The sequence below is a fragment of the Mytilus edulis genome, chromosome 9, assembly GCF_963676685.1.
Source record: "Mytilus edulis chromosome 9, xbMytEdul2.2, whole genome shotgun sequence".
Taxonomy (NCBI): Eukaryota; Metazoa; Mollusca; class Bivalvia; order Mytilida; family Mytilidae; genus Mytilus; species Mytilus edulis.
In genome coordinates this window covers 3,539,572-3,552,494 of record NC_092352.1, presented here as the reverse complement: position 1 = coordinate 3,552,494, position 12,923 = coordinate 3,539,572, and the positions used below count along the sequence as shown (strand labels likewise).

At 35.0% G+C, this 12,923-nt stretch overlaps 1 protein-coding gene across 1 annotated transcript; it reads right to left on the bottom strand.

Annotated features, from left to right (window-relative positions):
• Window positions 1–2,462: 2,462 nt before the first annotated feature.
• LOC139487518 (kelch-like protein 12) lies at window positions 2,463–9,841 on the bottom strand. Its single transcript, XM_071272378.1, has 2 exons — window positions 9,776–9,841; window positions 2,463–4,124 (listed from the first exon to the last, which is right to left on the bottom strand). The coding sequence occupies exon 2, from the start codon at window positions 4,101–4,103 to the stop codon at window positions 2,688–2,690; it is 1,416 nt and encodes a 471-aa protein (XP_071128479.1). The 5' UTR covers window positions 4,104–4,124; window positions 9,776–9,841; the 3' UTR covers window positions 2,463–2,687.
• Window positions 9,842–12,923: the final 3,082 nt, after the last annotated feature.

Sequence of the window (12,923 nt, the reverse complement as noted above, 5' to 3'; positions counted from 1 at the left end):
TTATAGCTTGCTGTTAGGTGTGAGCCAAGACTCCGTGTTGAACACCTTACTTTGACCTACATGTATAATGGTTTACTTTTACAAATTGTGACTTGAATGGAGAGTTGTCTAATTGCCACTTATACCCTATCTTCCTATATCTAAGACAAACAAAGGTCAGATGTCCTGACTTGAAAAATGCGGCTTGGTTTTGACATCATTTGTGCGATCTCAATCCTCCCCCTACACCGATAGTCAAAGTGAAATGAACAAACACACAGTAAAACCAGGTTTAAAAGAAGCCTGAGTCCGATGTTGGAAAAGGTAAGAAAGAAACTAAGAAAAACGCCAATGATACATAGATTAACAAAGAACTACCAGTGAGTTCCTAACATGTCAACTCCAGACCTCAATTAAACGGATTGAAAGAATATATCTTCATCATATGAATATCGAGCACAATATCTCCCGTTATAGGGGTTTAGTATCACACCTTTATGTGTTATCTTCAACCTCTATTTTTTTCACAAGGAAGATGGACAATTGATCTCATCGAAAAATATCAATGGGATGATGAGACAGAGAACATATATCTGATTTACCTCCCTTTAAGTTCTGACACTTCTGATGGAGGGTCAAGTAATAGTTTGTGTTTTGTGTACTATTGTTTTTTAGCCATGCATGTGAAAGGTGATCCGACTGATCGACCTTTCAATAGAAGAAACTGAAAAGAACAGATTTGATTGATCTACAAACAGGAATGTGAAGTCGTGAAGATTGATTGTACCTGTAGAAAGACTTCGAAAATATCGGGATTTCCGTAAATAACCACTCCAAGAGTGACTGAATTTCTTTACTTTTCTAGTTGCACCTTAATAAAGCATATATTCAATTGTGACACAGTATTCCGTGTCTCCGAAGAACGAGTAAGAACAAAAATTACAAGGAGGTAAACCTGCATGGCAGATTACGTGTCTCTAAAACTCCATGCGAGATGCAAGACATAGTGTTCTAACAAATAAAAAAGCAGTCCTGGTGGCAGATGTCATCACATAAATTTGGTGACCCTGTATACACCATTCCCCATGGGAAATCGAAAAATTGCCTGAAAGAAATAATCCACAATGCCTTTCAACAAAAAAATGGTAGCATACGCTTTAAATGTATTCCTTTGGGATATCACAAGGCATATTTTGTTAACTTAATAGTGAAAAACAAAAGGTTAAAACATGCTACACAGAAGAACAAGTGATCAATATATTGGAGTTTCTTATCGACAACATATTTGTTGAATTTGGAGGTAGACTCTTTCAACAAATTGTCGGCATTCCTATGGGAACGAACTGTGTGCCTCTCCTTGCCGACCTCTTTTTATTTTCATATGAATCGGGGTTCCTTCAGACACCTGTCAAAAACACGAAGATCAAAGAAACCAGATTATTTAATTTCGCTTTCAGATATATTAATGATGTTCTTTCCATAAACAATTCGAACTTTTCTGATTAGGTTCCATTAATATATCCCCCAGAACTAGAAATTAAAGAAACAACAGATACGGCTTCTTCCGCCTCATTTTTAGACTTATATCTCGAATTTGACATACACAGTCATCTCAGTACCAGAATCTATGACAAAAAAGACGATTTTAATTTTCAAATTATAGATTTCCCCCTTGGTCTTGATGTATAGATTCTGCGTACTGACGTTGTTTATCATCTTAACATCGTGTTATATTGTTCTTTCATTTGTCTTTGTTCTATTATTAATATTACTTTTACTGTTTGTCATTAGGTTATAGTTCTATTATAAATTAGAAAATACTTTGAACGAAAAACGACAAAATTATTTTAATTGCGAAGTAGTATTAACCATTTGTAGATTCTTAAAAATTCTAAAGAACTTCTTGACAATTTTAAATCTCGGTCTATTTCTGAAATTAATTCTAACATACTTTTTTAACTCTGTATGCCAATATTCCCAATGTGAAATTATAAAATTGTTTTGTATAAACATTGAACGATAAAATGTCTTCCTATGTGACGTATAATTTTTTTCTGACGTCAGACACACTAAGCAATGAATGTGTTTTTAATTTAATAGATGCTTTTGTGCTTTCTTGAAAAATTGTTTGTTTTAAGATTGTAACACAATGATGACTGCTGTACCCATAGTTTGACTATTTTATTTATTATGTCTGGTTTTTTCACGCATCGTTGTAAGTATAACGGAATTTGATGAGACTGTCGTATAAGTGAGAGGTTTAGCGCTATAAAACCAGGTTCAATCCACTATCCTCTACATTTGAAAATGCCTGAACCAAGTCAGGAATATGACAGTTGTTGTCCATTCGTTTGATGTGTTTTGTCATTTGATTTTTCCATTTGATTAACTTTAAAGGACTTTCCGATTGAATTTTCCTCGGAGTTGAGTATTTTTGTGATTTCACTTTTTTTAAGGACTGAATAAATATACCAGTCAGAAAATAAGCAGGCAATATTGTGGCCGTTTATTTGTGAGTAAAAGACTGTTGACTTATATATTAAACTGACCGCAAACAGTAAGAAAGACTAGCATTTATTTTTTTCATGACACATTCCCTATTTGCTGGGATTCTGACTTGTGTTGCCGAACTTCGCTAGGAGATATAAACTGTGTAACTTTCCTCCAAAGGAATCATGTACTTTTTGTATACCCTGATATATGTCAATTTAATCACTCTCTGATCCATCAGAACTTGCGTCCCAACTATCACTGTCTGTGGTCACTTCATTACACTGATTTTCACCGTAACTCACCCATACAAATTTCAAACACGTAATTCCAAGATAACCCTGGGCCATAACGACCTTTCCATCGAAGGAATGTAAATAACTTATTCCATCATTATTCGATGATGCAGTAATTTCTGATCCACCAGAGCCCCCAAATGGACCATACTCTCGTCCAAAATTTGTGAAAAATTTTAAGCTGTCAATCATCCACCCACTACGAACATTTATTTTAGTGATAACTTCATTTTCTTCCAGTGAAAATTCATGTTCTGACACAAATATTGATTCTAACTTTGGTTTTTCACCGTAAATTAAAAGTTTCCCACTTCGATACTGTACATAAATTCCACCTAGTACTGGTCGACCATCCCACCTCCTTATCCACAGCTTGAAGTTTATAGGTCTGTCATTTATATCCTTGCCATCTTCCCAAGCTTCAGAAAACTTTTCAAGAACATGATGCTCCTGACCACCACAAGCAAAACCTTTTCTTCCAGTTTGAAGCGTTTTACGACAGTTTGCAAACTTGCGATCCAATAGATCTGATTTCGTGTTGGATTCAGCAGTTATGGCATTCTGAATCAAATCACAATTTAGAATCGGATAAAGATCGGCAACTGATTTCAAATCTTCGGGGTTGTGTATATCACTGAAACGGATTTCACCAAGCAACTCAGGTACGGTTGATGCTTTGAAATCAAAATGACTAACACTTGTAATACTAAGGTACATACCAACTAATTTCAAAATTTCCAGTTCAGGATTTTCTACAGGAACATTATGATCAAAAACAGTCAGATTATCATTGTGTAGCACTGTTTTAAAGTCGTCTTTCGATAACTTCAAAAATGCTCCATTATTAATAAGGTCTTTAAAATCTTTCGAAATAAAACTGCATACTGCGTCCAATAAACGTTTCAAATTAAACAGATTACTGAAAGAAACTAAGGCAATCACATTGTCAGTTTCGATATTATGAGTCATGAACTTTTCACATTCGGTTAGAACAAATTTTATTTGCAGAAAACTTGCTGCCATTAGTAATTCTTGAACAAATCCAACTTCTATTTCAATTCTTCCGGTGTAACCATATTCGATAATTTGATTTAAAGTGTCCTCTTTGAACATACTAGGATCTAAATCATACTCTTCAATGTGAGTGTCACTTTGTTTATTATGATATTTAAAAAGATTTTTGAAATAGTCAGATAATGACGCCAGAACAATCTTATGTGCTGTGATTTGTTTTGTTCCACATTTTAATGTAACATCACAATACAATCCTTCTTCCCATGCTTCTAGCATGTTCTGTACTGTGCTATCAGAATGGTTGTCGTCAACCACCTCTGTCATCTTGTATAAAAGTCTTGTTCTCTGAAATATAAGCAATTATAAAATTAGGGTATGTTGCATGATGTGTGTATAAATAGGAACAGAACTTTCTTGTTTTAACCCTTCTATACACTTGAATTGGTGGGGTTAGTTCATGCTCTATCTTTCGTTTTCTATGTTGAGTGTTGTTTAGCTATTGTTCATAATTTTTCTGTTTTTTTTTTATTGAGTTTTATTTCGCCATGACATTGCCAGTTTGTTTTTGACTAATGAGTTAGAGTGTCCCTTTGGTATCTTTCGCCTCTACTCTACATCATTTGGTCTCATCATTGCCATTACAATCATACCACATCTTTGAGAGTATTGCATCACAATACATACATGTAGTACACTACCGGTTAAAAAGTCAGTGTACTGGAACAAACAGAACAATAACAGGATCTTATTGCATTACAGCATACACATTGGTGTTCTCTGAGGCTCTTCATACCCCACATCTTCCTTTTATTTATACTTACCACACTACATTCTATATACCAATATCAAGTCAATATCTTCACACATGACAAAAAAAAGTGTGGAAAACTTAATATTTAAATTTCATTTTTTTAATTAGTCCAAACACCATTACTCTTCACAAAATCATCAAACCGGAACAAAATTCAAACTTAATCTTAACTTCGTCTAAAAACGGGAACAAAATTCAAACTTAATCTTAACTTCGTCTAAAAACGGGGCTAAACAAATATTAATTGTTTATAGTTATACAGAATGATGTAATGTCTACAGTACAGTGCCATTTGATACCCAGGCAAATATGTGATGATAATGGCAAAATAATTGTAGACAAGTTACTGTCAAAAGAAATGCAACACATGGAACTCTATAGGCGGTTTTGTTTGAAAGATCAGAAAATTTTAATATATAGATGCGTAATTTAACCTCATTTGTAAATGCATAGTGATTTCTATTATATTCTATATTTCTAAGGGCATATATGTTGTTAATTTTTTTTTGTCAAATTTAATTTTCGAAAATATCCAATCATTGCTAATATAAACCTTTGGTTGTAAGTTTTATGAATTTTGGCAAGAATTGTACACATGAACATGATGAGAGCACTAACAATGCTGATATAAACCTATGATATAAGGTTCATGAATTCTGGCAAGAAGAATACACATGAGCATGATGAGATGAACAATTTTAGAGAGATCCTTACACTTAAACACAAGTTATTTTTTGGAAACTACAAAAATGCTGTTTTTGGCCCCCTTTTTACCCTTATTCCTTCATTTTTGGAAAATTACCCCAACTCAAATCTAAAGTTCCCTGTGTGACATAGAACCTTGGTGTATAATTTCAGAGAGATTCATACACTAACACAAGTAATGGTCCAGAAACTACAACAATGCATGTTTTTGGTCCCTTTTAGGCTCCTAGTTCCTAAACTGTTGGTACCATAACCCCCAAGATTTATCCAAACCTTCCTTTTGTGGTATTGACTTTAACTTAAGTTATTGTCTGGAAACCAAATGTGTCTTCGGACATGGAATATTCAGAAGATGACGACATCATAGCATTATAATATATAAACCCTAAAACATTTTTGCAGTCGTATAAAAAATATAAAATATAACCAAAAGTCATCATTTAAGGGCAATACAATTTTGACTCCATCAGGCCCAGCCCCACCTCACATGTAGGTGAGTTAGTGCCGCCCTCTTTTATGAAAAGTTCTGGATCCGCCACTGTATCTGATAATATTGGTGTAAACAATAAGTAGGTAGATTTTGACATTTAATTTTTAGGCTTATGACGAAAACAGAACCAACAAGAGGGAAAACACTATGGACCTTATGTTCACATCTCATCCTGGTCATCTTGAGAGATGTAAGACACTTCCTCCAATCGGAAACAGTGACCACGACATCGTACTATTAGACTTAGCAGCAAAAGTAACAAGACCAAAACCAACCAGTAGAACCATCAACCTCTGGAAAAAAACTAATAAGGAGGGAATTAAGAAAAGCCTTACTAATAACTTCAATTTCAAATTTCAAATTTTGAATTTCAAACCACCAACTTTAGTGATATCAACGCAATGTGGAATAAATTCATGAACATCATCATAAATGCAATGACCACATACGTACCAGATAAACTGACCAAGGAGAGATACAGCCACCCTTGAATGAACACATAGTTACGTAAAATTAGAAACAGAAAACAGCGTGCATACACCAAGTCTAAAAGATCTCAAAACACTCAAGATTGGAACAAATTTCTCAAGGCAAAGCTACAGAAAGAATCCAGGATTGCTCATGGAAAATACATGGAAGACATCATCAGCACAGAACATAAGGAGCAACCAAAACGAATTTGGTCCTACATTAAGAGCAGGAAACAAGAATCCACAGGCATTGTTAAACTCAAAGACAAAGCCGGACTTCTCCACAGCGATACACAAACTAAAGCTTCAATTTTCAACCACCAGTTTCAATCTGTCTACACCAAAGAAGACATACATAACATGCCACATATGGGACCAAGTCCATTCCCGACTACGGACAGCATCAGAGTCAGCCAGGCCGGAGTTTACAAGCTACTTCGTGGACTAAGACCAATGGAAGCCACTGGGCCTGATGAAATTTCAGCCTATACACTCAAAGAAGCAGCTGAATACATATCATCATACCTGACCATACTTTACCAGAAATCTTTGGACACTGGAATTATCCCTGATAACTGGCGGGCTGCCAACATTGTCCCAGTCTTCAAAAAAAGAAGAAAAACACAAAGCCTAAAACTATCGACCAGTCTCATTGATTTCAATCTGCTGCAAACTATTGGAACATATTGTTCACAGCACCATCATGGATCACTTTGACCGCCAGCAGATCCTTTGTGACCATCAACACGGTTTCAGATCCAAAAGATCTTGTGAAACCCAACTCCTGATAACACTAGGTGAAATTAGCAAGAATTTAGACCACGGAGAACAGAGAGACATCGTCCTGCTTGATTTCTCCAAAGCTTTTGACAAAGTGCCCCACACAAAGTGACTCCTCCAAAAAATGGACTTCTAGGGAATACGTGGAGTAACACTCAAATGGATTCAAGACTTCCTAAGCAAGATAACACAATACGTATTGCATGAAGGGCATAAATCCAACCCCCTAGACGTCATCTCAGGGGTGCCTCATGGAACAGTCATCGGACCCCTATTATTCCTGAATTATATTAATGACCTGCCACAATTTACAACTTCTGAGACAAGGTTATTTGCAGACGATTGCCTAGTTTATAGAAATATAAAGAACGTAAAGGATAGCGAGACACTACAAGACGACCTCAACAAACTCCAAGAGTTGGAATCACGATGGCAGATGAATTTCCATCCCGAGAAGTGCATCGTGATACGGATAACCAACAAAAGAAACCCACTGATAAGGAACTACCAACTGCATGGTCACACCCTAGATGCAGTTGAGCATGAGAAATACCTGGAAGTCAACATAAATCATGACCTACAGTGGAAGACACATATCAACCAGACGGTAGGCAAAGCAAGATTTGTCATATCGAAAACAAAGAGTGATAGTAGAAGGCTCTACCTCAGAGAATCTAGATGTTCTTCTGGAGTTCCTCAATGCACTGTCCTAGGTCCACTCTTGTTTCTGGTATACATTTACGACCTGCCTGATACAGTTTCATCTTCTGCGGTTCGCCTTTTTGCCCATGACAGCTTGTTATATAATCACATCAGGAGTCAAGCAGATGCAAATAACCTTCAACAAGACCTGACTGCCTTAGAGCAATGGGAACATGTACATGTATGGCAGATGAGCTTTCATCCTTCTAAATGCACAGTCATCAGAATAGGTACCAACCGAAAAAAATCATTTTGGAGACACAGTACCACCTACATAGATACCAACTCGAAGTTGTGGACAGCAGCAAATAACTTGGTGTTACTCTTAGCGAAGACCTAATTTGGAAAAAGCATGCAGAGATAACAGCAGCCAAAGCATCAAGAACTCTAAAATTCTTGCGCAACTTCAGGGACTGTAACAAAACTGTCCAAGAAACAACCTACAGATCCATGGTCCGACCATCATTGAAGTATGCGTCTGCTGTATGGGACCCCTACAAAGTGGAAGACATGAACCGACTCAACAAAGTGCAAAGAAGGGGAGCCCATTATAACCACCATTTGATGAAGATAGTTTTAACTGTAAATACCAGATTTTTATTTGTACATATTAAACCTGTGTGGAGAGTGGCTCCCTCAGACCTACGCCTGGTCAATATTGACCGTCCTCTACGACTCCTGACCATTATTGGAAGATGAAGCATCAAGGACACTAGAGTTCCTGAGAAGGAACCTAGGACGGTGTAAAACAGAAGTCAAAGCTAATGCCTACATCACCTTGGTCAGACTCACCCTTGACTACGCTTCCTCTGTATGGGACCCTTACGAACAAAACCTTGAACATGTTGAAAAAGATCTAAAACAAGTACAGAGAAGGGCAGCTAGGTTCGTGTTCAATGAATACCAAGACGTATCCCCAGGTTGTGTCAGCTCTTTAATGGAGAGACTGAGATGGGAGCCTCTTAAAGATCGCCTCACCATGTGCTACAAGATCCACAATAGATTGGTAGATATTGACCCCTCAAACTATTACAAACCCGGAGATTCACGGACCAGAGGAGGCCACCGCATACACCAACAGCGTACTCTGAAAGACCAATTCAGGTACTCCTTCTTCCCAAGATCAACCGGGGAATGGAACACTCTAGATACCGGAAAAAGCCACAAAAGCAGCTACACTAGAAGAGTTCAAGGCCAGCCTTACCATCCTGCCAGAGGCCTTGACAGGAGCTTCTCATACCTAGAACTCTTTAGATCCCAGATGTACATTGTTTTAATTTGTAAATAATATTCCTGTAAATACTAGTTACTGCTGTTTTTATTAATTGAGGAGGGAAGGCCTCATGATTTCACGAGCAAGAGTCATTTTTATATCGTCAAGAAGAGTCCAACTCTGTACTGAAAGAAGAAGAGAACCCATGTCATTGTGATAGCTATCCCTCACTTTGCCCTATGGACCAGGTAAGCTTAAACACAAAAGGGGGACGGTTCAATTGTAGGGAGGTAAGATATTGTTTTACATAGACATTAGACATTTATTTAGACATTATTTTATTAAACCAATCATGGGCCCTTGTCGGGCAAGATACAAAAACATCATACAATGATTATATAAACATTAGTGAAATACACAATATTATAAGTAATACATAAATAATAAATTGATGATATGAGCAATGTAGGATATAATTAAGGTAAGAGGCATTGAGTGCAATGAGGTATTGAGTGCATAGGAAGTATTGTATAAATATCTTTTTTAACATTTTTGTTCATTCAAGATAATAACTAGAGCATTTTAATTAGATTAATAAGTCTAAATTTAAGATAATTATTATGAATTGAAATTCGTATACCAGGGGGAGGGGGTAACTAAGGCCGTAACCATAGTAACGGGGCGTGGCATTTAATGACCATAAAAGGGGCATTTTACAATGGTTAAATATCAGTGTGATTTCACGGTCTTTCCATGTTATATGAGAGATAAAGCAATAGCAAAACTAACAAAACTAGTATTTACTATCCTATAACCATAACTTACCTGTCCTTCACATGATTTCCAAATATTGCGCAATGCCGGATATCTTGCAATAATTTTTATATTGCTAAAATACGGAAACGAATACGTACTTGAAAAATGTAAACTGGTTTATAATCGTTGTGTCTATTTTTTTGATTTTTTTATGTATCAACATTTCTCAATTCAGTGAATAAAGTACTGATGCTAAAATAATGTAATTTAAGGTACCGTTAGACATCAGACATTATTCTTCTTTCTACTATAACGGCCTCCAATACAGTTGGAGTACACCCACCTTATTAGGTATTAAACATGTATTAAATGATCTGTTAATATTATATTGTGTTTTATATCAAATATTTTAAAGAGGTGAGACTCTAATAAATTTTTTGTCGTTGTTGTTGTTGTTGTTAAAGGTGCAGGGTTAAACCGTAAATGAATATATTGGTAAAAAAAAATTATACAGTTAAATCACTGCAAAAAAATAACTACAAATTCCTAATCATCAAGATATGAGAAACGCCGGATTTCTTTAAGCTTTATCAAAAAAACTTCAAGAAAGTTATATTACATTTAAGAACATTTTCCTTTTTAATGATGACAGTTCAAAAAAACAAACTTAGAAAATTTTAGAAAATTTAAAGTAAACTATACAAAATATCTTATCTTGTCATATGAACAAATACAACATAATACCATAATTCCAGGAATGGTCAGGAGTCAGTCGTCTAATAAAGCATAAATTACAGTTGCCTTATTCACCACCATTTGCAAACAGGGAGTATTTGATTTGCATGCATTGTTTTGTTAAACACATCGATAGTTGTCCTTATGATATCAAGAGAAAATAATAAACCATATTTGAAAAAGAGATATTAAAAGTGCTTAAGGAATATACAGGGTATATACTGTATTAAGATGTGCTCTTCGATGTTGTATAATTGAGTATTATTGATGTTGTAGTAGATTGATAGCGTCCTCGATTTTGTGTAGTTTTCGTACATTTCAATGTAGTGTGTGTTTTTTTATTTCAATGTAGTGTTTTTATTTCAATGTAGTGTTTTTATTTCATTGTAGTGTTTTTATTTCAATGTAGTGGTTTTTTTTAAATGAAGTGTTTTTATTTCAATGTAGTGTTTTTAAATGAAGTGTTTTTATTTCAATGTATTTTTTTTTAAATGAAGTGTTTTTATTTCAATGTATTCTTTTTTAAATGAAGTGTTCTTATTTAAATGCAGTATTTTTAGGACTAGTTTATCAGTTCCCCTTTGATCACATTTGCCAAAGTGTTATACAATACATGTACAGGAACACGTTTGCTTTTTAAGAGACGGAAATAGTGACCATATTGTGTTCAGGTATGTACCTCTGTTTATATTCGGAGAACTCCACTTATCGGATGAGCAATTTTAAAATATTTACTTAACCGAAAAAGCGGATATCTTTATATTTACAATATGATAAAATATAATTCAAAAATAGGATTAGAATCTTTCAATCAGTTTATTTGAGGTCGGGAGCTGGCATGTCAGTAACTGCCAGTAGTTCTTAATTTCTGTATCATTGTCATTTTGCTTAGTTTCACTTGTTACTATTTCTGATATCGGCCTCAAGCTCGGGCTTCTTTTAAACTGAGTTTGCTGTGTGTTTGTTTTTCTGTGTTGACTAGAGGTATAGGGGAGGGTTGATATCTCACAAAACACGATTCAGCTCCATCGCATCTTTGCACCTATCCAAAGTCAGAAGCCTCTTGCCTTTGTTAGTCTTGTATGATTTTGAATTTTAGTTCATTTATATAAATTTTAAGTTTGCGCCCCTAGTCTTAAATCTTGGATTCGCCCCTCGAGTAAACAACAGAACAGCAGATTGTTGTCAAGATTGCATTCGGATCCCAGATTTGAAAAAAGTATGTTATGAATTGCCTGCTACAAGAATTGGTAAATATTTCTAAAATTTTGTCAATTCATGTCTTTTACAGTTTACTCATGATTGGTAATTTATAATTGTAGATATACAGCTGTAGTTGCTGAAAGTGAACCAACAGACATCGTGCAAGTCAGCCTTTGCTTGGGGCACTTTTGAAAATATTAAAGTTCAGTGGAGGACCTTTTTTTTAACATTCTATATTTATTTTAAAAATTTTACCAGGATATTCTTTGAATGATGATGAAAGTTTTTTTAACGACATTGACTGGCTATACAACACTCGCACGGTCGGTCTTCTTTGACTGAATACTGTGTGTATATATGCTCAATTTGTGAACAGGTCTTTTAAATAGTTGCATTCTATTAAAAATTACATAAATGGTGTAATATTATTCAAGGGCAGTTATAGTATCGAAGCAGGTCCAATTGACATAGTTCATTGTAGGTTTGGTACTAAAACTAACCTTAACAACACTTTCAACATGTATATATTCGCATTCTGACTTTTTAAATGACCATGTAAAGGACTGTCAAATTCATGTTCACCGATTTGACTTTTAAAAATTCTCAATTTGATTTATAACATACTAGCACTTCTAAATAATAGAAAGTCTAAAAACAAACAATTTACAAGCATGAGGTCGATACTCATGATACTATCATATACTATGTATCATTGTTCCGTGTGTATTTTAATACACACACTATCTAATCAACTATCGAGTTGACCACCGAAGACTGTCGACGGTCATATAAAATTTAACGATATAAACACTAACATAGATATAAATAGACCACGAACCCGGGCAATGGATTTTTCTATGTCCATTTATTTGTATATCATAGGTTGAAAATATATTTTAAACATCCGGTTTTACCTTGTATAAGATTTAGTTTTTTTGTTGATCGAATGAGTCAATAGCAAATTATCAGTTACCTTTGTTTCACTTTCAATGTTGACATTCTTTTCCTTTAGATCTATAACTAAACACGCACAATTCAGATCTTTAGTTTTCACATGCATACGGATTCAATGATGTCGAATTCATTTGCGAGTGAATAATTCATCATCTATGTTGGGTTTTTTTTTTAAATAGCTTATTTTAACAAAATTGAACTATACTGGCTGCTAACACAGGTATTTGGGGCATGGACCCCCCTTTTTTGGACCTCACTATAAAAATTGTTTGGTGTTTTTTTTATTTATTTTCAATTTTCTACAATGTATAAACATATATCAAGT

Excerpts from the sequence above, each read along its gene's own strand:
- LOC139487518 (XM_071272378.1), bottom strand. The coding sequence starts at position 4,103 with ATGACAGAGGTGGTTGACGACAACCATTCTGATAGCACAGTACAGAAC.